General features: G+C 47.2%; 1 protein-coding gene across 7 annotated transcripts in view; it reads left to right on the top strand.

Moving 5' to 3' along the window:
- Positions 1 to 520: 520 nt before the first annotated feature.
- The window catches only part of USP49 (ubiquitin specific peptidase 49), a 35,870-nt gene continuing 12,827 nt past the window's right edge, over positions 521 to 23,563 (top strand). For 2 of the 7 annotated variants that reach the window (XM_013196628.3, XM_013196625.3), the window contains exons 1-4: positions 521 to 653; positions 11,909 to 11,992; positions 19,775 to 19,919; positions 20,829 to 22,239. In XM_013196628.3, coding sequence (XP_013052082.3) covers positions 20,857 to 22,239 — 1,383 coding nt within the window. In that variant the 5' untranslated portion in view covers positions 521 to 653; positions 11,909 to 11,992; positions 19,775 to 19,919; positions 20,829 to 20,856. Of the gene's footprint in view, positions 654 to 1,520; positions 1,542 to 1,768; positions 1,863 to 11,359; positions 11,428 to 11,908; positions 11,993 to 17,414; positions 18,147 to 18,384; positions 18,510 to 19,774; positions 19,920 to 20,828; positions 22,240 to 23,563 lie in introns of those variants that run through there. The other 5 variants (XM_048070811.2, XM_066983048.1, XM_066983047.1 and 2 more) reach the window with 5 other exon arrangements.

The raw sequence follows: 23,563 nt of genomic DNA, 5'->3' as shown, positions 1-23,563 counted from the left end.
TCAGTTTTAATTCTTAGCAGGCATTACGGAATAAGGGCTCATTCCAGCAGAGAGCCGTTGTTCAGAAGTGCGTGACTGCGGATTTCTTTGCAGGTACGGTTCAAAGCAGAGCAGGCACTGCTCAGAAAGGGAAGGTGTTGAGAAAGGATGACAAACCTCTAAGGAAGTGGAACTTGTGGGAAGGCTGCCTGGTGAAGGAGCTCACAAGGAGTCTGTGGAGTGTCCTTGTGCCATGGCAGAAGCCAGCAGGCCCCCACCTGTTGCAGTAAATTGCAGCGCTTTGCCTCAACACTTACTGGGACGGGACTGGGTTTGGGGAGAATGCTTTATCTCTGTGCAAAGGAATTGCGTTTCATTTTCTCTGGACTGTCATCCTGATCTTAGCACACAAGAAGAAGCGGCGTCCTCCTGTTGCCGTGCCTTGGCAGGGGTTAGGTGTTCTTTCAGCCAAAAGGCTGTTGCAGCAGCTGCTGCACGGATTTCTTGTGACATGCCTCAGGCGTTCTCTAGGACAATGGTGGGCACTGTGACACCACTGACCTGCGGGTTCCCATCATCAGGGCCACCTCCACGACCGCTCGTGTGCAGCGTTGCCCCAGCTCGGTGCTGCCAACGGATCCTCAGCAGTTACCTCCTGCAGGCTGCAAAAAAAAGTGAGTTGTGCCCGTGGGTGACACCGAAGTGTGGCTGTCCCCTGCTGGGGACAGTCTGTGCTCCCGGCTTCAGTGCTGGCATCCCTTTGTCCCTGATAAACCAGGTCGCCGTTCCCTTGGGGACGGAGTGTGTGATTTGGGGGCCTCTGGGTGACCTCCGGCTAGGGCCAGCGTGGCTCGTGGGACAACGGTGTGTGTGACAACAGTGCTTTCTGTGGGACAACGGCGTCTGTGGAACAAGAGTATTTTCTGCAGGCCTTCTGGGCTGCCTCACCCCCTGGGCCCTGTGGGGGGAGACCTCCCAGAGACCCCCCCATCACCACAGGGCCCTGTCAGCCTCTGGGCTGTGGGGGGGGGCACCCCTTTGTCATCATCCCCTCCACCTGAGGTGACGGGGGGGCCCTGTCACCCCCTGCACCCTGTGGGGGGGGCACCCCCCCGACACCCCCTCCCATCACCTCAGGACCCTGTCATCCCCCAGACCCCATGGGGGGGCACCCCCTAGGGACCCCCCCATCACCTCAGCCCCCTGTCACCTGCTGGGCCCCACTGGGGGGCGCCCCCTTGTTTCCCCCCCCCCATCACCTCAGGAGCCCTGTCACCCCCGGGACCTCGTCAGGGGACACCCCCTTGTGTCCCCCCCCAGTCACCTCAGGACCCTGCCGCCCCCCCCGCGCCACCCGCGCTGCCCCTTTAAGAGTCCCTTTGTCTGCGGCACATCCTTATTTACCCTCGTGCGCCTCAACCAAACTTCAGCCCGCGATTCACAAAGCCCGGTACGTCACCGCCCGGGGCCGGGCCCAGGCGCTCCCCGCCCCCCAGCGCTGCCCTCCCGCTACGCCGCCGTAAGCCATTGAAGGGCTCTCCCTAGCGGCTGACGCAAAGCGCGTAAGCTCCGCCACAACTCCCCGTGCCGCGGCGCGGGATGCGCAAACAGCGTCCGGCCGCGCCGTTAGCGCTAACCACGGCGGCGGGTTCCGCAACGGGCGCGCTCTTACGGAATCGGCGTACGCGGCGGACGTGAATAGGGAAGGGAAGCGGGGTGGGGGGGGGGGGCGGAGAGGCAGAGCGCGGTGTGTGGCGTGCTCGCCGGCCAATGGCGGCGCGGGGCGGGGCGCGGCGGGCGGCCAATGGGCGGGGAGGGGGCGTGTCCGGCGGCGGTCGGGGTGTCTCGCGCTGGGTGACAGCTCGCGCGTGCTGATGATGGCGGTAAATAAAGGGGGGGGGGGGGGGGGGGAACGGCCCCCCCGTGGGGGGGGGGGTGGGAGGGGGAACGGCCCCCCCCGGGGGCTTGGTCCTGGTACGGTGAGGGGTGAGGGGGGGCTGAGCCCCCCCCTTTCTGATGGGGGGGTCCTGAAAGGGGGGTGATGTGTGGGGGGGGTGTTATGGGGGGGGGTGTTATGGGGGGGTCTTTTTGGGGGGAGTTTATGGGGGGGGGGTCTTGTGGGGGGGTCCTGTGAGGGGAGCTGGGGGGGAGCTGTGAGGGGAAGGGGGTGGGAGGGGGATCGTGGTCCCCCCTCCGATGGGGGGGGGTGCTACGGGGGGGTATTGAAGGGGAGGGGTCTTTTGGGGGGGCTCTTTTGGGGGGGGCAGCTGTGAGGGGAAAGGGGTGAAGGGGCTCGTGGCCCCCCTGCTTCTAATGGGGGGGGGCCCTGAAAGGGGAGTGCTGTGGGGGGGGGTCCTGGGGGGGTGTTATGGGGGAGGTCCTGTCAGGGGAGCTGGGGGGGGGCAAACGTGTGGAGAAGGGGGTGAGGGGGGTTTGTGGCCCCCCCCCCCTCCTGACCGGGACACCCGAGTGTTTTGGGGGGGCTCCCCCACCCTGCTGGGGGGGGGGGGGCTGAGGGGAGGGAGCCCCGAGCCCGGTGTGTTGGGGGGGGGTCTGGGAGGGGGGGCAGCGCCGCCGTCTTTGTCTGTGGGTGGGAGCCCCCCCAACGGGGCCACAACTTCCCCTTTGTGGGCAGGGGGGGTCCCCAATCCCCCCCCCCCTCCCCGGATGGCTGAGGGTCGAGAGAAGTTCGGGGGGAGAAAAAGGGGGCTGGGGGGGGGGGGCTTGAAAAGTCCCTGGGGAAGCCAGGAGCTGCGGGAGACGCAGGGAAACCGGGCAAGAATCGGCGTTTGGCTGAAAAGCTGTGCGTTTTTCTGTGCCCCCCCCTCCTCGGACACTGCCCGTGCCCCCACAGGGAGAAAGAGCAGAGGTAAGAGCAGCCCCCCCGGCACAGCGGGGGCGTCTCAGCCGCGAGACCCCCCCGGTGTGACCCCACGGGGCGCAGCCCGCTCCCAAACCCCCATTTTAACACGGTTTGGGGCCGTTTAACGCGATTTGGGGCTGGGGGGCAGCCGCAGCCCCCCCCCCAAATGGAGGAGCCGTGGGGTGCTGAGCCCCGGCTGCTGGGGGGGGGGGTCTGGGACGAGCCCACCTGAGGATGGACGTGGTGGGAGGTGGGCGTCAAAACGTCCCCGGCTCCACCTGCGCTGGAGGGAGAGACACGAGGAGGGCACCCCGTTGTTTTGGGGTGAGCCGAAAAACGCCTTCGGAGCTCGTGCTTGTAACGAAAGCTCCCGCGAGCTCTTTTTCGGTGTAAAACCGTGCGGAATTTGCTCCTGTCTATGTGGCGCCGCTTCCGAGGAGATGCTCGCGGAGCCCGCGGCCAGAGGTTCGATACGCGCTGCTCCTTCCCAGCCCGAACTCTGCGCTCCGAGCAGCTCCGGTCGCTCTCGGTGCCGAGACGTGGCAAAAAAAAAAATAGGGACGGGATTAAAAGGGGTGACAGGGAGGTAAGGCTGGGCGCTGAAATAGGGTGTGCGGGGGGGGGGGGGGGGGACGGGGGCTGGTGGCGGCTGCGAGCCCCGAGGTGCTCCTGGAGGCAGCGCCAGGGATGCGAGGACGAGGGCAGGAGACTGCGGAAAGCGGCCGTGGGGGCTGGAGGTGATGAGGACGGGCCGGGGACTGGATGGAGGAAATCCTGGGTGTGAAACTGGCCCTGCGTGGCGTAAATTTACCCGTGGGTTAGATGAGCGTGTGTAGCCGGGGAGTTGGAATTGCCCCAACCCCGCGTGCAGGCAGCGACGCGGTGCCGGTGTTCTGGGTTCCCGCTGCCGTGCCTGTGCCTGGCTAAATCTGGGGGGTGCTGCTCTTTAAGGGTTGTCAAATGCGTTGGTATGATTCTTTTTTTTTTTTTTTTTTTTAAAAAAGGGGGGTTGACAAAAGCATTTGGTGGCGTTTTTAATTGGATTAAACAGGGTAGATGCAAAAATTTGAAAGTTATGCCCCGAACGTGAGTAGCGTTTGATATTTCTGAGCCAGGCGTGCTTTCAAACACAACGCTGCGAGCTGTAAACGCTGGTTTATTCTCCCCCCAGTCATTTTTCCTATTAATACGAGCGAGTTCAAGTGAGAAGGGTGTTTGGAAATTGGCAGCTTTTCAGGTCTGGAATAGTCCTTGGTCTTGCGCAAGTTGTATTTGTTACAAAGAATTTTTATTTATTTTTTTATTCAGGAACAATGCTTAGCAATAGTCACACATGCAATGGTTTATAGGGAATTACGACGGCTAAGTTAAAATCGGGGATTTATTTAGCTGTCGTGTGTCCAGAGATTGTTGCTAAAGAATCTGTGGCCGCAGCTATTGCGGAGGTTCAGATTACGCGTGGCGCAAAACCCTGCGGTTGACAAGACGTGCTGGAGGCCCGCAAGAGTGGAGAAATAGTGAATAAGCCTCATGTGCTGTGGCTTGCAAAATGAAGCGCCGCCTGGGCTGATCGCTATCTGGCTCGGTGAGCTCCGAGGGAGCAGCCTTTGCAGAGCATCTGGCTTTTGGGTGCTGGGTTGTTGATCGTAGGAGGAACGCTGCGGGGGGGAAAAAAGTCACGTTTAGCTTGGTACGTCGCCTTTCCGCGTCCGGATGTGAAGTCCTGAGCGCAGGTTGCTGCTGCAGGGGTTTCCTTGCAGCTCATCAGAGCTCTCGTTTGGTGTTTGCTTGCTTGCAGCTCTCTGCTCCACGTCAGACGTTCCAGTTGGTTTTCCTCAGTGCTAAATGCGCTTACTGGTTAATAGTTTCCTTCAAATAATTGTTGTTTGGTTCTCAGCGCCTACGAGTGAGCTACAAGAAGTACTTTGCCAAGTGATGACAGTAGTATAAATTAAGGAAGACATATTTTAAGACCTTATTTTAACTTTTTTTTTTCCCCCCTTGTTAGCTATTGCTTCCCTGAAATTTCTTAGGACTTCTGCTAGGACTCACAAAGCGAAACTTAGCTCTGTCCTCGGCCAGTAGAAGCTGTTAGCTGGTAGGTTTAGACTAGCCAGGAAATGGAAATGCTTCAAAATTCAGCTTCTCTCTTACAAGGTCGGTGTGAATTCTTTCACACCCGTTTTTGATTTGCAGAAGTGTAAAAGGGTTTCTGAAGCTGACCTCAGCTCTGAGTCAAAACAAAAGTAAGGCTTTTGTCTTAAAGTTGTTAGAAAAGAATAGAGAGATATGAGGCTCAGTTACTTGAAAACTTTGCCCGTAACTTCATACAGTAATTCGGATCAAGTGGGAGAAAAGGAAGATGTATTAGCTCTGCAGCAAGGGCTCGCTTTGAGCTGTGTTGCCTTACGTGCTGTGAAAGATTGTCCACCTGATGCTTCAACGCCGAGAGTAAGCTCGGTACAAGAATCCTCTCTAGTGGTTGAGACACAAAGTGCAAAACTTTTACTGCAACAACCTGTGTGGTTTTCGTCTTGAATATTTCATCAAGGCTTTTGGTGGTTGTTTTATTTTTATTTTTTTTTTCCCCCCGTGGGGAACGAAACCTTCTGAGATGTTCTCGTCTCAGCAGCCTGTTGGTAATTGCTCTGTGTGTAAACACTTCACCTTCCCTAAACTCTCAACCGCAGTGAACAGGCTGCTAGCTTTCGGCATGCTGTACAGAAAGAAGCCCCCGCTGCTCTCGCCAGTGTCAGGGACTGGACGACCATCCTCGCCGCTGTGAAACCCTTAACGAATTACTGCTCTGGAGAGCGTGAGCTGCAATGAGCAAATTCAACAAATTCTTTACCAGAAGCCAATACGTTTGTAAAATCTTATTTATAGATGAGAGCGTCCTGGTTGCTTGCTCATATTTTTATGTGCTAATGCTTTTCGCTTTTCTTTTTATTAGAGTTGAGATCAAAGGTGGCTCGGGCGAGGCCGTTGAGTCGTACGTACCTTGCAAGCCGTTGAATTACAGCCCCGGCACTCAGGATTTCTCCTGTGGTGGGCTTCAGAGCTGCGGGGCAGCTCTAGCACAGCGCTGGAACAAAACACCCTAACGAGGGAGTGAGGGGAGAGAGAACACATAAAAACAGGTGTGGTGACCCTGTCCTTTGCCAGCGTCATAGGGAGGTAATTCCTAGATGGTCTAGAGCTACTTAGTATATTTGCAATAATTTATATCGCAGAATATCGAGCAAAATGCAAATCTGAATGCTCTCTGTTACCCTGTTCTTGCAGAATATCCCCCCGACTTCTTGCTCCAGTGTTGAGAAGTGATTTAGTACCTTGAGGGGGCTTCAGATAGGTAGAAACAAAGTGAACTTGGCTGCTTTGTGCTAAGTGTTAATTAGCTTTCTGTTACACGATGGTAATGAGCTTACATTAACTATTACACCTCCAACACGGTACAAAGATCACGATGAAATCTCTGAGAAAATGGCAAACTCGTTGGGGCACAGCTTGAGCGTAAAAGAGAGTTTAAAGGAGGCTCGCCAGCTAGGTTCCCCTAATTGGGTAGTTATAGTGTAATTCACTGAGAATTCTGTCTTTTAAGAACTTTCCTGAGAAAGCAGAAGAAAATATAGGCAGCGATTCGAAAGACAGCAGCGCTTTCCTCCCCCTGCTGCATACGAACGCCTGCTCTCTCTTTCTTGTCTTGCCACTTTGGCTGGGTAACTCAGCCACGTTTTCAAATGAAGAAGAAAATTGAAATATGTGGATGTGACGGCTCAAAGGTACTACGAGTGCATTTGAAATGTTTCTTTTGTAACATGTCATTCGTGAGTAATGTACTCTTAAAAAATCTGACTAAGGAGATTTTTCGCCCTGTTTTGTACCTTTCCTAACTGAAATGCAGAAGGGTGCTTTAGCCAAAGGAAAAAAAGCACATCTTCAGACACAGGAATCCCCGCAGAAGACTGGAGTTACTAAATAACATGCTCCATCTCGGCCTTTAAAAGAAAGTTTGATCTATTACGGCGTACCTCAGCGTGCAGTATATATATCACAAAAACTTTTACACTCAACCCCTAACCAAGTGTACTGAAAAAATAAACTTTTTCTTTTTTCCCTCCGGGTGAACCCAGCGGCGGTTGTGAAAGAACCAATTTAATGGAGAAAAGCTTTAGTGCATTTATGTTCTTTTCAGGCTTTTCAGTCAAACCATGGAAGATCAAGTCAAGAGTTATGGGCCACAGCTGTGTTCTTCCATTGAGACCTTCTATAGGACATCAGCTGAGCTGATTAAGAAATGGTGACCACAGCTACATTCCCTTATTCACTCTGAAAGGCAAATCCGTCCACTTGATTGAGAAGCATTGCCTTGCAACCATATTTTCCCATTCGCTTTCAGTGGGCGGCTTAGATTTGATTAAGAAATACTGTCCTATAATTACATTCGGTCTCTCTCTCATGCTATGAAAAGCCTCTGAAGACAATTCGAGGTTTTGAACTTTAAATAAAAATGGTACGGAAGAGGGATCTTTGCAGCCTGTCTAGGTGGATACGCAGATGAAGCGATAAGTAGCTTTTAGCTAGAAATACTAAAAGAGTATCTTAAGAAGGGCAGTCAATGCTGGCTTGTGTTTCTGTACTGCTCCTGCTTTGTTCCCCAGTTTCCTGGAAGGGATCAGTGGCTCTAAGCTTGACTCCGTTCCAATAAGTTCATGACAAATGTGCTTTCCTTTTATTCAAACAGCAAAACCGTATTTTGTATTAAATCCTTCCATTCTTTTGGTGTGATGGGACCAGGCTTGTCTCCTGCCTGGTGCTGGATCGAACTTTACCAACTCGTTTTAGGTAGTTTAGCATTTCTTGTTATGTTGTACGCTAAATGTGTTCCAGCTGAATAACAAGTGCCTTGTGTATTAAGAAAATTATATAGATTTGTGGCTGACTTCTAGCTCGAGCATTATCTGCATAAATATTGAACTGGAGTCTATCAGAACAAATAATTTTTTCGTACATTGCACTTCAGCAAAAGCAATTTGTCATGAACGCCTTTTTCCCCTCTGCGTGCAGATCCGTATAACTCAGTCAAATGAGGAGCTAATGGCTTTTTTGACTAATTAGGATTTGCGTTTCTCTTCGCTGTGCTTTTTTTATAGTTGGCAATAGTTGGTGGGTGGAGGGAGAGGTCGAGGAATTGTTTGAAGCAGACTGCAGGTCTATGTTTTTGTGTCTATAGATATGTTGCTAGAACAGGGTGGCACTGTCTGCCTTTGGGTGCTTAGGGTTGTGGTTTGGGGTTTTTTTTTTTTCCTCCACTCGGTAATGAACAGTGACAAATGATACGTTCTAACTCCGAGATCGTGGCTGCTTTAGCGTGAGCCAGACGGGTGCTTAATGATGAATTAACCGAAACTTGGCTTGTCTGTTAGTTAAACAAAAAGAAAACCCCGTCATCTGTCGGGGATGTGGATCAGTGGTTGGCTGTTGGGGCAGGGAGCCCAAGGTGATCGGTTGTCTGTAGCTCATCGGGGTGCAACGAGACCGTATAATTACGGCATCACGTTCTTGGAGGAGAGATGCCTCCAGCTTTTTCACCCAGTGACCTTCTGTAGTAGTTACAGGGTTGATTTCTTGTTGGTTCTTAGGGGAGAAACTTTTTCTCTCCTCCCTATCCCATCCAAATCTCCCGTCCTGGAAACATAGGAGGCAAAAGCAATGAGTTAAGGCAGCTCGTTGAACCAAGCTGGCTCCTGGTCTAATTAAACGAAGGGACTGATGGCTAAACATCTCCACCCTCTGCCAGGAAACAAAAGTACGGGGAGACTGCTCCTCGCCTTCCTTACAGATGGTGCTGGAGGGAACGTCAGGAGGACGAGGAGGCTGAAAGCGAGACCCTGTTCAGGTGTCGGCTCAGTCCTTTCTCCTGCCCCGTGTTGGTGTGTAGCGAAACTGTTTGCCGGTGGCGTGGGAATCTGAGGTGTCACATTTGGAGTATTTCACGTGAAAATAAGCCCTGCTTAAATACGTGCTGGATGGCTTCGGTAGAGAGGAGTCATTAGCTTGTTGCTGTATGCGAGTGCCTCGCTTCCAGTCTCCGTAGAATTGGCCGTGTCTCCTGCAGCTAGAGGAATAAACGTGAAGGGAACAAAAGCATCGTGCTGAGTACAAAGGAGCAGGTTGGTCTGGGTAGCTCTTTCTCCCCGAGGAGAACAAAGTTTTTTTTTTTTCTGCGCTCAAAAAACACACAAACATGGAAAATCTGTTTTAATTTTCGGGACAAGTATCCTAGACTTACAATAGTATTAATTATTCTGGAAAAAAACAAAAACAAACAAAAAAACCAAAACATGTAGAACTCTGCCGTTCTTTTAAAAGAAAAAGCACAAAAGAAATAGTCAAATCAGCTAACTGTTTATTCACTGGAGTTGTGAGAAAGAGCCCTTAGCTCGGGTTTAATGATGTTTAATCATTCTTTCAAAAATACAAAGGAGGTACTAAAAGCTGTTCAGCCAGGCTTTAAAGAACTAATAGCTATAACTCAGATTCAAAAGTGATTTAGTTCCAGAGGTAAGTCCATAATCCTACCAGCCACGAGTTAATCTGTCATCAGACTAAGACTGGAAGCAAATCTATGTAACTAAGAATAGTTAATTCACCTGAATGTGAGCGGTGAGGAGGATCCTTCTCACAGTCGTGACTTTATTTTGAGAAAATGGAATATTCATGACAGAGGATGAAATTAACTAGTGGTTTTCGAAGATGGGCTGAAAAATTCTGTTTGAATTTTGTGCTGCGCTTTCTCTGAACTTTCCAGGGTGATTTGGCAGCGTGGCTCCCCGGCCTGTCATTTTGGATGCTAGAAATGAATGAATCCCTGAATAAGAAAAACGATTTCTTGCTTGTTATAAAATTGGAAGGTTTTAGGAACAGCTTTTTGAGACGCAGTGCTGTGACATCAGAACCTAACTCACCTCTCCCTCTTTCCTTTTCCTCTTGTCCTTTTGTTGTTTCATCTCAAGACAAATTGACGTGACGAACCCTGACCTTTTAGTGAGATAATTTATTAAAATAACAGCTGCTGTAGAATTGGGCCTTGGTTGATCTTCAGTTCTTAGAGAAGATTAACAATCTGATATTTCGCAAATCGTGTTCCCTCTTCCTACCTTGTTCTGCTAGGTCGGCGTGTTGTGGGGAGGACAATGGCGTTACCCCTCAGACGCTGCCTGTGACTTACAGAGAAGGATTTCAGCCAGAACAAGATTCATAACATGCAAATTGGGAATAATTCCTTAAGGAGGGGGGGGAAAAAAGTGAAATGCTTCCTTCTGTACCAGAAAAGAGAGGCTCAAAACTTGGGCGCCTGCTGGCGGGCTGGACGTATGGAAAAATGAGAGAAAAACCATTTATTTCTTCGTTTTGTTGGTGCCTCTCCCCGTCTCCTTTTGCACACCTAGGAAGGGGCGCGCTGCCTGTATGGATTTTTCCAGGCGCAGACCAGGCACGTCGGCCGAGCAGAGCAAGAGGCCGTGTAAATCTCCCCGAGTCTTTGTTGACACGAAAACGGAGGAGACCTTGGGTCGAGCCCAGCAGTCAGCGAGGCCGGGTCAGGTCGGCAGCTTCTGGAGGCGAGGGGCAGCAGCACCTCCCCTGTCCGCCTGCGGGCACCCTGCAAGTGGGTGCTGCTGCTTATTGAGCATCCCGCCCTGATTTTGTTGCTTAGACAAATGAAAAATGAGCACAAGTCGTTGCGTTTGGATCAGTCGGTCACTAAGATTTATTCCGCTTACTGGTTAACGGCATTCCTTAAAATCCATAGAAAATTTTCTAGCTGCGGTTCCGTTTCACTCGCTGAGGGTTTTACAGGACTTAATAGGAGTTGATTGACGAGTGAAGGGAGAGGAAATGATGGAGAGAGGTGTCGAAACCCTTCGTTATTTTTGTCGTGTTTTAACCTCCGCTCTTCAGACGCATCGAAGGCACCTTTCGGGCTTAAAGCACAGCGAAATGCGACCGTGGGCTGCCGTACTTATATTTAATACTATTTGCCTATTCATTATGGCTGGGGAGATAATAAGCCCCAGCCTGCTGGGGTTGTCTTGTTCTTTATTGCTTCAGTAGATGGCACTGACATGTTCGTTTGACTGATTGCTTTATATGTTGTATCAGCTGCGATGTTGTTTTAGATTAGTTAATAGTCTGCCGAAGATTTTGCCAAGATGAATATGAATTGAAATGGGGGAGGAAGAGCAGCGGAGGACTACCCATAACTTACCAAGTATTCACTCCCTGGTATAATCCGTCTTTGTGTCTATCACAAAGAGATTCTCGAAGAGACTGCTAGCCTGCTTCTGAATACGAGGGCTGTTAAATTGATCTCTGCTGCAGCCATCGGTTTTGTGTGCGAGCAGTGCCAGGAGAATTCTCTGACGTGCTGGAGCTATAAAACTTCGTCTCGTACCTGCGAGGTGGAAGGGTTTGGGTTTGGTTTGGTTTGTTAAAATTCTGTGTGTTTTACTGCAGCGGCGAGAAGCAATTACCAGTTTTTGCGAACGATCGGGGGGACGGAGCAAGATACTACAGGTCAAAATGTAAGCTCTGACCTTGCTAAAGAAGCTCTTTGCAGGCAGTGGGAAATTGCATTTAATTTTGGCGGTGGTGTTGTGAAGGTGGCTAGAAACTGTGTCGAATTCTTGCTGTAAAAGGTCGAGGGTGGTTTTTGAAGTATTTTTAATATATGATGCCTGAACTATTGCTGCCAGCCTCAACTCTGAATGCATTGTTTATGTGGGAATTGGTGATAAATGCGATATATACTGAATATGAAAAACAGTCTTTAAATATTATGGTCGAAAGAAATAGTGCTTTCTGCATTCTGACAAAAAATCAGCTTTTTGGCTGCATCGCAGCAGGCCATGATTAAAAGGAATGATAAGGTAGGGTGAGTGGGGACACGAGAGAATGGCTGTTTATCTCGTCTATTCCTGCTTTGTTTGAAATCTAACACGGCTCGTTTTGTTTAACTTGTGCCTTGTTAATTATTCTTAATCTGCCTTGTTCACTTGTGCACAGGTCCTGACCCGTGAATACGTAAGCACGTACTCCATCCATCTGAGCAGCCTCGCTAAACTTGAATACTTGCCCAATTGGTCAGTGGTAAGTGTGAAAGGAAACAAAAAGGCATCGCTTTGGGTATGAATCCTGACACTTCGGGGCTGGTGGGGAGTACGAACTGTAGCCTGAATTTCCAAATAGTGAAAACGGGTGTAGCTCTGTTCACTTGGCTTCAGCACCGCTGATTTTACGTCCATTACAGCTCCGTTATTGTCTGCTCTGGCAGAGAGAGAGGTTTTTTTCATGAGTGATGTTCAGGGGCAAACATGTACCAAACTTTAAAACGCTGTGGCATGCCGCTCTGATGTTGTCACAATTATGGAAATAGAATTCATTGTGAATTCATGGATTCTATAAAGCTGCTTGCTTGACTCATAAAGAGAAATTATTATTTTGTATTGGGCAGTTAGCATCTACTTGCAGACTGTTCTAATGCAAAACATTTTTTCATGTTTTATTCTGATAATTCAAATTGTATGTATTTGCTGTAATTGCTCCAGGCTTATACAGATGTAACTACCAGTGGAAGGACTGCACTGACTCTTTCCCTTTTTGACTGTTTCACTAGGACTAAAGGAAGTATCGTGAATTGTTTTAATGTGGAGTGCCTCTGTTATACAGTGTATCTGTATCGTGTTTCCCAGCTTATTAACACTTCAAAAAGCCAAACAAAAAATAAAACCTCAGAAGCCTATGGAAAGAAAAGGGAGGGGGGATTTTATGTGTTGCAATAAATGAAGAAACATTAACTTCCAGAACACCATGAGCTAAGAAGTATATAGCATTTTAATAATGCTTTTTAACATCAGCAGCCATTCTGTAGCAAGTTCCCATAGTTTCAGAGAGCTGTGGGATGTGGATCCTTTTTTCCTGTTTGTTTTAAGGTGACCCCAAAGAATAAATAACTATCTTAAATCTAAGTTCAAAAGGTGATCTTACCATTCTTTTTATTCATCTCTTGTACTTGGACGAGAAACGGTGTGGGTTTGGCTTAATAAGAATATTCATTTTTCATCCTTTTAATATTTCCACTTGAATATTCATCTTTAAAATATTTTAATTTTTTAAAAACTTTCAAGCTTAAACTTGCACGGCCGGGGAATTTGAATAGCAGTGCAAATTGGTGAGTTTTTGAGGAGGGCTGTATTAAAATGCTTTGTGAGCTGAAGAAACTCGCCTTGCCTTCGCCCTTTTGTGATTATTTTCAAACCATAAACTGCCAGATATATTCCTAGTGGATGCTGAGCTGTCTCTAGTTTAAGAGAATCTTCATCAGGAAGGAATGCAGATAGAAGACGCATGCACGTTTGAAACTATTTGTTGGCCTGTGTAAAATGTGAACGATTGGTCTTCGAGGACACAGGCAGCGTGCATTCTTCTGGCTTAGCTGTAAATTTCTTCTAGCCAAAGAAAAGCAGTTTGGTGTTTCTCTGAGAGTTTGTCAGCAAGCCTTTCTGGTAAAGGAAGTTTCTATCTGCAGACACGATGTTTGGACTAGTGTATCCAAAGCAGCTCACCAAGCACAGTAAGTTGTAAAAGCAAAAAAGGCAGGGTGAGGTTCTCGTAGCTACTCCAGGCATTGCCTTGCTTTAGGAACGGGGCTGGGGAACGTTGAAATTTCTGTTCAGGCTTGATCAGCGTGCTAGCAAAAAAAAAAATCAGTTTATATGAGGCCGTAGATTTAAGAATGCCAGTCATGTTTAAAAACAGTCTGTGGGACATTAAAACTTTTCCTGGAGTACGCAAAATTCCAGCGTTTTAGGGGAAAAAGAGAATGTTTTCCCATCGCTGCTCCTTTCCTGGGGAAGCTCTGAGCACTGAATTGAACGCAGTGTTAACAATTTCTGTGATACTTGGTGGTTAGATTGTACCTGTAAATGTTATGTTTTCTGCGGGCATGGTCTGTTGGTGAGCTGCATTTGGGGTAAAAGGGTAGAGAATGGGTGGGTTCTGCTGCTGCCTGGTGTCGGACTGGTTTTACATCCAGGATGCTGTGGGACTGGGATCTCAATGCCTCTGGTTTGGAAGCTTTGGGACGCTCACGTCCACCAGCTGATGGAAATGTGAACCAGGTGGTGTCATCTTCGTCGGTTATCCCCCTAAAACTACGTGAACTTCCTAGGGAGGATGGCTGATTTTTGCAGGTGGGCTGGCAATAGGGACAAACTGGGGCCCCTTAAGAATCGTTCTTTTTGTTGTGGAGTAGGAAATGTTAGAAGGTAACTGCACGGTACGCTGAGGTGTGTGTGCTCGTCGTTGTACTCTAAAATCAGGTGTGGGCCAGCATCCACCAGCCTGAGCTTCCCCAAGGCGCTTCAGAGAACCGAGTCCTGCAGAAATCGCATTTATTCCCACCAAAGACACCAGTGCAGGGAATAGGATTTCCTCAATCCCCATGCTTTTGAGTATTTTTTTTTTTCCTTTTTGCAATGATTTGAAGATTTCTTTGAAAACTGATTCCCCAGATTCTGGATTTGAGCCCGCAGCAAAGCGTGAACTCTCAGAAGCGGGTTAACATTGACATAATCATAATTAACTTAAAGGAGTAGACAGAACTTGCTGTGGAATTTGGCAGTAAAGTCCTGTTTTAGTCGAGCTCCCTTGTGATTACAGCTTCGAACTGGAGCAGGGCGCTGCCCGCGTGGTGCCGTGTGTTGGGCACGCGGTGTCTTTTGCAGCCAGCCGAAATCCTCCGGGCTTGTGACAGCACGTGTGGGACGCTGGCCACCTTCCAGACGGGGATGTGGGATCTTCCAGAACTCCAGAAACTTGGGATTCGGACGGAGGAGTTCCCTTTCAGGGCTCTGGGAGGTTGCTGTGCTGCTGCCCTTGCAGCTGATGGCCACAGAAATAAAATCCGGGGGGTTCGCGGCCAGCTCGGGGCGAGCGCCCATCCTGCTCGTGGTGATCGCAGCCAGGACAGGAGGGAGGTGAGACCAGTGACTGCTTTTGCTGTCACAGCTGAAGGCTCCTGTCACAGCTAGTCAGAGCCCTTATTTGTCTGCGTGTCTCTTAAGTTGTGGTTTATTCATGTATTCACAGTAGCTATTTAATTCATTGCTTTGCTTGCCTTTTCAAAGAAACCCCGTATACCTAATCATCTGTAAATTTTCCAAGCGTTACTTCTTTTTTTTTTTTTTGTCAGTTGGGTTAATTTGCCTGTAACTAACTTGGTAGCGTGTCATCTTGGATAGAGAGAAGCCAGCCACCGTAGGATATAAAGCTGACAATTTTTAATAAAACATGCTTTCAGTATAATTGAAAAAAAATCTCTAGGGCTGCTGTTAATCTTTGGAGGCGCAATCTGAAAGCCTGAAACCAGCAGGGCTTGGACTGGAGGAGTAAAGGGAGAAACCCAAACCCATTCTTGCTCTGCCAAGCGGATGGCTCTTGGGAGAAGAAGCGGAGGGAGAGCTTGTGGAGTGTTTTCTGCTGTGCTGCCCGAGCTAGTAGCTCTGGACCGTGCCCAACTTTGTAAGGACAGACAACACCTGCCCAGGTGATGTGGCCGTGATGCTCGTTCCTTGTTCTAGCTCTTCCTTTTCCCTAAAGGAACATCAATTGCACAATGTTTCGGTTCGCAAGGTGCCGTTTCTTGGCTCCCACACGCTCTGGGAACCGAACGCAGGGTAGGAGTTTTGCTGTGAGCACGTGGAAGGCTTTTGCTGGCGGAGGGACATGGCTGTCTTCAGCAGGGAGCTTTTTTCACCATCTTCCGAGCAGCTCAGATTACATGTTTTCATTAGACATCTGGTTGAATAATTGGTTCCTCGCAAATGGGTAGGTTAAAATAATCAGAGGAATAAAGTTTTTGAGTAATTGTGTGCAATTTTTAGCTATATATTCTCTCTGATATCTCCTTAATTTGCATTTTCGAGTATTTGCAGCAGGCTAGAAGTTCCACTCTAAAGTTGTTTGGAGAAAATTGTTTGGGGGCAGGGGTGCCTGGAAGGTTCTCGATTTTTGCATCGAAGATTTTTATACTTCTGTGATGAAATGCAGTGTAGGATATCTAGTTCTGATGGAAACCAAGAATATCTCAGGATGTTTTTCCTGCAGTGTTTTAAAACAAAATGAGAATCGCAAAAAAGGTGTGTTTTATTTAATGCGATAGCAATTCCCCGCGGACTGGTGAAATGCTGCTGTGTTTCACTATTGCCACTCCCGGGAGAGGGATAAATGAATGAAAGAATCATTCAGTCTGAGCTTCCCACCTGTCTTTTTTGAAGATGACTTCCAGATCGCGGCTGAAGGATTTTGTGCCGGGATTCCGGGCTCTTACTTGTTCTGGAGCCAACCCTTGAACAAACGGGAAGTGCACCTAGTTTCCAAGGCAAAGCATCCAGCGCCTTTCCTGATCCATAAACTTTTTTTTTTTTTTACACTTCACGGACATTTATTTAGAAAAAGAAAGTAGCAAATGTCAACGGATCTGCACAGATGTCTTTAATCAGTTTCCAAATGTGTAACAATGGTACAAAGGAATATAATAAAGTCATGTGTTTTATTTTAACACTCTTCTAGTGTTAAGATTTTCTGCTGCATTTGGTTCTTGAAGTAGTTACAGGATCTTGCAATAAGCTTTCCCAGGCTTATGAGCCATACAGGTAAAGAAAGCAGGGTCTGACCTCGTGTTTAAATGCTGTAAGTGATTTGCAAGGTGAGAACTTTTCAGATTGTCTCTGGAACGTTCCTGGCCTGGTAGTCCAGGAAGAGCTGGCTGGTTGTAATACAGCTCCACGCGATCCTGGTACCGCTGCTCCACGGAAATCAATTAAATTGTTCCTCCTGCCCCCACCCCTTACCTGGAAAAGGTCCAGGCAGGCAGGAAGGGCCAGTTATAGCCATGTAGGCATCTCTTCAAATGAGATCCACCTTGATGGAAGAAATCGTAAAACCAAGAAAAAAAAATTATATTTCATTACTAGAATGTTATATTGTGATTGCCAAGAGAGGAGTCCTTTTAGTTTCCTTCCAAGACCTTAAAATGCAAGATGTTAATTAGCCATCATTACACTGGCTGCCTGCTCATGGCTTATCCTAGACTGTCACATCAACCACAGAAACTTGTGTTCATGTGTTCAGTTGTTGCTTTATCTTAGATGGCTCCAACTCTGTAATCTTGGCAGGGTTCCCCCCCCTCCCTGCCTTGTGCGACCGTGTACGGGTTCTGACTCATCTTTGTGTTTTCCTTTAATCAGAGCTCTTTAATTTCTCCTGCTAGCGCGGTGTTTTTATCCTTTCTAGGAGGTTGTGGCAAGCTGTTTGTTTACCTACATGGAACAGAGGAACAAATTTTGGTCTTAATTGTGTGCATGTGTCTTTCCCTGACTTATTTAGTAATCAGTTTGCGTGTGGGGTGGCGAGGCTGAACCTGCAGACGCTCCAGCTGCCATCGGTACGTGTTGCACAATGCCGGAGAGCCTCTTTTCATTTTTTTCTTTGTTTTTTTTTTTCATGGAAGGAGTCAAAAAAACATGAGTTGGTAACGTGCATCTGTAACGTGAAGGAGAAAATCTGAAATGTGGAGCGCGGCAGAGGCTCAGCGAGCGGCGCGGTGCTCGGGCAGGCTGGCTGGGCAGGCTGCTCTCCCTGCACAGCTTTGGCATTAAAACCACACCGAGGAGAAGTAGGGGATCTTATCTGACAACAGCCTTGGGAGGGGAAGTGGAAAAGATGCATAATTTAAGTCTTTTGGGTTAAAAAAAGCACCGTTTACTTCTGACTTGCAGAGCAGCCCAGTGTATGTGGGATTTTTTTAATAGGGCTTAGATTTGCGAGCGAAGTGTTCGTAGATACCCAAAGAGAAACAGGTGGGGAACATCACAGGCAGCATCAAAGATGCTTTTGTCCTGAGAATAACTGAGCTAAGGTGCAACAAAGCTGCCTTGTTAACCGACCAAAGTTGTTAAAATATCTGTCCCCTTTTTGAACAGGAAATCTTGCTGGCCCACACAGGAAAAGCAAAAGCGGTTGACAAAAGGCTTGTAATTTATATACTGACAGCCTAGTTCATTGTTAAACATGATTCTTTAATGCGCTGTATCTGCTGTGTGATTGATTTCCTTGTAGCCTGTTACCCAGCTGAAACTAGCAACATATCAGCATTATTTCTTCTTTTTTTTTTTTTTCTTGGAAATTGAGGATAAATTCAGTGCTCTTGGAAAATATTGTGTCCCGAGACCTTGCAGAGCTGGTGAGTGACTGCGCTGGGCAGCTGTTTAATCCATCTCTAGGAAATAATATCCAGAAGGCCCGTTTTTTGTTCGATGGAACAAATATCGGATATGCCTGTGAGACTCAAGGGTTAAATTCCCAACACTGTCGCATATGGCAGTGAGCAGAATCACAGATGTTGATGATACAACATAATTAGTATTCTTTTATGTAAATGAAGGCTGTCAATGTTACCATAGTGTCTATACTCTTTCAAGCTGGAATCTCTGCCACTTGGTCTCACCAAGGCTAGACAGGATTATTCCACAATTTTCCGTCAAGACTTGAGCAGGAAAATGAAGAAGAAGGGGGAAAAGAGGTCTGGGAGGAAGGCGAGAGAAAGGTGAGAACTCGGAAGGAGGAGACCGAACCCATCCTTTGTTTACTGTAGCATTTCCAAAAGTCTCTCCAGGTCCTAGGATTTCTGAGTGAACGAACACCGTCCGAGTGAGAGGTGTAGCAATTTTTTTTTTAACTATTGCAAATAAACAACTAAAAAGGTTATTTAGACACTGAAAAATCACCGTATTAAGATGAATTCTGAAGTGGCCACTTGAGCTTTAATCTGAAGATGAGGAGAGTTAAAGAACAGAAAAGCTTTGATATATATATTATTTTATATATATATATATATTTTCTTTAACAGATATCTTTAGCAGTGATATCGGTGGAAAAAGTTAGCAATTGAGGTAAATTTGCATCATTTTAGGACCATTAAACATAAGTTTTCTTAGCCTGGTCAGATAGGTTTTCTGTATACCATTCAGAGGCGGTTGTTCAATATCTATCCTAAAGCTTTTGAGAGGTGTGCTATTGCCTTTGTTATGTTAAACTCTGTCCCTCGTAAAGTGTTTTTTAACTAATTATTTTAAATGCCTGATCTGACACTGTCTCTGACATCTGTAGCCACTTTGTGCATATTATTGCTGTCCCCCGTATCACTTTGTATTGTATTGAAGTACTGTAGGCAGAGATATGTAAGCAAATTAATTTATTCTTTTGTGGATTGTTATAACAGATACATTTTTTACAGCCTTTTTGCCCTTGGCAAAATGCAGGTTTTTCCTATTTTTCTTTCCTCTATAGTTCTTATTTAGTTGCAGTTTACACTTGACAACTATTCTTTTCTTCATTTTTGTTGTTTGAAAAAATCATTTAGAAATGAAATTTAATTGAGGACAGGTTTTTTTCATCTCCACCCCCCTTCTTTCACCAAGTTATCGAAACAGCCAAAATTGAAGTGATCTCAGGAGGTGCATGTTTTTACTCAATGTTTTTGCTCGGATTTTTTCCCTGCCATATGTTGGGTCATCCACTACAAAAGACTTATGATGGAGAGGCTACATGTGATCAGCAGATTTATAGATTATCAGAAACAAAAGCAGAAAAATGAAATTCCAAGTGCATCTTCCATGTGATTTTTTTTTTTTTAACGTCTAAGTATTTGGGTTCCTAAGTGCATTTATGCTTTGACTTTGAGGTAATTCTGTTCCCTAGAAGAAATGTGTTTTCCGCAGTAGCTCTTGCACTGAGGGGACTAATTGTGTTCAAAAGCAACCTTGTTTGCTTTCTTAGTGTATGTGCATCACAAGAATATTTTCTCTCTAGGGTTTTGAAGCTGTGCTGCCTTACAATGAAGACTTAAGTAGTAATTAAATTTTCAAAGAACCACCAAGACTCCTTTGGATGAAATGAGGATGTTCCAGGCTCTGGACGTTGTGTCGTGAAGGAAAGAATGTTTAGACATGACTCAGTGAGTAATGCGTGCGTGTGGGTGGGTCTGCGTGCTGTTTCGGTGCCCTGATCTCTTTCACTTGTGTCAGGACTGCACAAAAGACACCACTGCTGGCACGAGGAATGGTGCTTTAGTTCTTCTCCTTGTACAACTGAATAGCTTTTATAAAACACATGGATGTAGGACATGAAGCAAAAGCTTTTTCGCACTCCAACTATGTTTGTAGTATCTTGCTTTGATTTCTCTGCAGTGACAATATAGTAATTTAGTAAATCAGCTTTTTCTGTTGACGTGTGTTCATGCAGACGTTCCGTTAGGTTTACTCTAACAAGGTGTTACACATCTCATTTTTTTCCTCTGCTGATTTTTAAACATTAAAATGTTTGGGAGGGTGAGGGAAATCAGAGAATTTGAGGGTAGAACATAAAGCCTGCGGACTTGAGATTGCACATAGACCAGTTCTGGTTATGACGATTATCTGATATTTCTGTGGCTTCTGTGAAAAGTTGCTAACCTCAGTCTAGTTCCTGATGACATGCATTCCAATTCCAAATTCATTTTGTATGTATCAATTTCAAGAGGGCAGCTAAAGATCAAACGTGTGGACTGAATTAATGTTTTTCTCTCTGGAAGCGAGCCATTCGGGTTGGGCAGGGCACGCTGGCAGATGTCTGGGCCATCCTTAGTAGACGGATAGACAGTTTTGTTCTGCAGAGCTTGTCAATCCAATCTCTTTTGCTGGTACTAAAAACCGCTCTTAAAAATATTGTGCACAGAAATAATGTAGTCGGCTGAAGGAAAACTGCAATTGGAATCGATGTGACGCGACATCTGTATTTTTATAGGTCTTTACATCTGGTACAAAAAGAGATCATTTTAAATATGTAAGTGGGTCTAAGATTTTTTTTTTTCTTTTTGCCTTCCAAGGTCAAAGCAGCGAAGACTTCTGTAAGAGATGGATAGATGCAAACATGTCGGGCGGCTACGACTCGCCCAGGACCATTCTATCCTGAACCCGCAGAAGTGGCACTGCATGGACTGCCAGACAACTGAATCTATCTGGGCTTGTCTGAAATGCTCCCATGTAGCCTGTGGGAGGTACATCGAGGAGCATGCACTTAAACACTTTGAAGAAACCAGACATCCATTGGCAATGGAAGTTAATGATTTATATGTATTTTGTTACCTTTGTGAAGATTATGTCTTGAATGATAACCCCGAGGGTGATTTGAAACTGCTAAGAAGTTCTCTGTCAGCGATTAAAAGTCAAAAACACGATCCGTCGACACGAAGTGGCAGGACTTTGCGATCCATGGCTTTGGGAGAGGACATGTGCAACCATCAAAGGACCCTTCAGGGACAGTCTCAGATGCTTACAGCTCTCTGGCACAGGCGCCAATCCTTGCTTACAAAGGCGCTGCGGACCTGGTTTGATAAGAGCTCCAGAGGCCAGCTAAAACTACAACAGAAGAAACAAATGGAGGAGTTGGAGAGGAAGAAGGAGGCAGCTAGGCAGCGGCGGCAGGAGATGAAGAGACAGCTTCTGGAGGAGCTGGCAAACACTCCTCCAAGGAAGAGTGCGAGGCTGTTGTCCCACGTGCACAGAGAGAACTTGATTCCAAGGAAATTCAGGGAGGTGGCGACCGCTTCCCCTACCTCAAGGCAGATGCAGAGCAGCAGATTCAATCAGTTTTATTCCATCCGGCGTAAGCCTCTGATGACTCCCGGGGTCACGGGTTTAAGGAACCTGGGAAACACATGTTACATGAATTCTATTCTGCAAGTGCTAAGTCACCTCCAGAAATTTCGAGAATGTTTTTTGACGCTTGATCTCTGTGAAACAGAAGAACTCTTAGCCAAAACTGTGAACGGGAAGTCTAGGATGCCTGGCAAATTGGCAAATGGATCCGCTGCTAATGAGTCAGGGAAGACTGACAAAGTGGGATCATATGGCACGCAGAGCTTGCCAGCTGGCTTAAATGGTGGCTCCTCGATAAGCAGGAGTTTAGAACTGATACAACCCAAGGAACCAAGTTCAAAGCACATCTCCCTCTGTCACGAATTGCACACCCTCTTCAGAGTGATGTGGTCTGGCAAGTGGGCGCTCGTGTCCCCGTTTGCCATGCTGCACTCTGTGTGGAGTCTGATCCCAGCGTTTCGGGGTTACGATCAGCAGGACGCTCAGGAATTTCTATGCGAGTTGTTGGATAAAGTACAGCAGGAGCTGGAGTCGGAAGGAACGAAGCGCAGGATCCTCATCCCTTTCTCTCAGAGGAAGCTCACCAAGCAGGTCCTGAAGGTGGTGAACACCATTTTTCACGGGCAGTTGCTAAGTCAGGTATGCACCTGGTTTCACACAGAAATCGGTGGGAGCTGTTAACAGCAAGAAGCGAAGGCTTTGTTTCTTGAGGAACCACCAGAGACTTAGGAGGAATTGCTTAGGAGTGTCTCCTGAGAATGAAAACTGATTGCTGCACAGGTTGTCAGTGTTTTCAATGCTTTTCACGTCTATTGTAAATTCAGTGGACGTTTGCCACTTGGGAATGACTTCTGCACTAGCACAGAGGTTCTGAGCCCCTAGTTTTAAGTTTTTATTGTGTTTTTAAAGTGTCTTTGTAGTTCTTGTCCCTTTATGGTTTTGTTGCTGTGACTAGAAAGAATACAATGAAGGACAGAGAGGGCAGTCAGCCTGTGCTATAAAGAATAAGCTGTCTGTGACACTTCTTATTCGCAGGCCTTTGAAAGTCATCTTGAGATGCTGAGCATGCTTAACATATGTTTCTGTAGGAGCTGAACGTGCCTGCCCTGTCACGCTGCTTGGTCTTTTATTCCTGTGCCTGTTCCCTTGTCTGAAACGCATTACTCCCCACAAGGCTGACCCTGAAAGCACAGCGCGTTTGAAAGTCCTCGACTGCCTTTGCTGTCCAGGAGAAATGAATGCACGCATAACTTGACACTTCAGGGCTTCCACAATCAGCCCCCGAGGCATACGATGCGTGTGCGTCCCCGTTAGTCTCTATGTGGTCTGTCTGAGTTGCCAGCCTTACTGTGCCTACCACCCCTAAGAACTTCCGTGCACATTAAATACTAAAAGGTGTATTTTTCGAGCTAAAGCTTTTGGCTTTCCAGGGAAGGAATGCTCGAAGTCATGGTTTGTTTGAATCGGCTGCGTTGCATGAACTTGTTGCGTGCTGCTTAACAAAACGTTCTTTGTTCAGTTGTCTCTTGGCTCTGGAAGATGGTGTGTTACGGCTAAGGTCGGTGTGCTAGGTAGGCCTGTTACCAGCATGAAGATGTTCATAAATCAGTGTAAGTTATCTGTTGTTACGATATATTATAAATAACTTGTCGAGCTATTTATTCCCCCTGTGTACCTTGTGTACAGAGACTGTGTTGAATTTTAAACCTCCCCAAGCACAGAGGACTTCCCTCCCTATCCACTAGCTACACTTAGTACATCGTGAAGTTACTGGTGCCGTCAGAGGATGGAGGTGGACGGCTGGAAAGCCAGTGCAAAGTTGGAAGCTGGTTTTCTGCTGGAGGGTTTTCACGGGAGTGCAAAGTCTGGAGCTGCTTTCTGGTTTTGTTACCTCTTCATCTTCTCGCTTGCTGCCTCTGAGATCAATTGAAAACTTTTCTGCTGTTCGTATTTATAATACTCC

Source organism: Anser cygnoides, chromosome 25 (genome assembly GCF_040182565.1).
Source record: "Anser cygnoides isolate HZ-2024a breed goose chromosome 25, Taihu_goose_T2T_genome, whole genome shotgun sequence".
NCBI lineage: Eukaryota > Metazoa > Chordata > Aves > Anseriformes > Anatidae > Anser > Anser cygnoides.
This window is presented reverse-complemented; position numbering and strand designations above follow the sequence as displayed.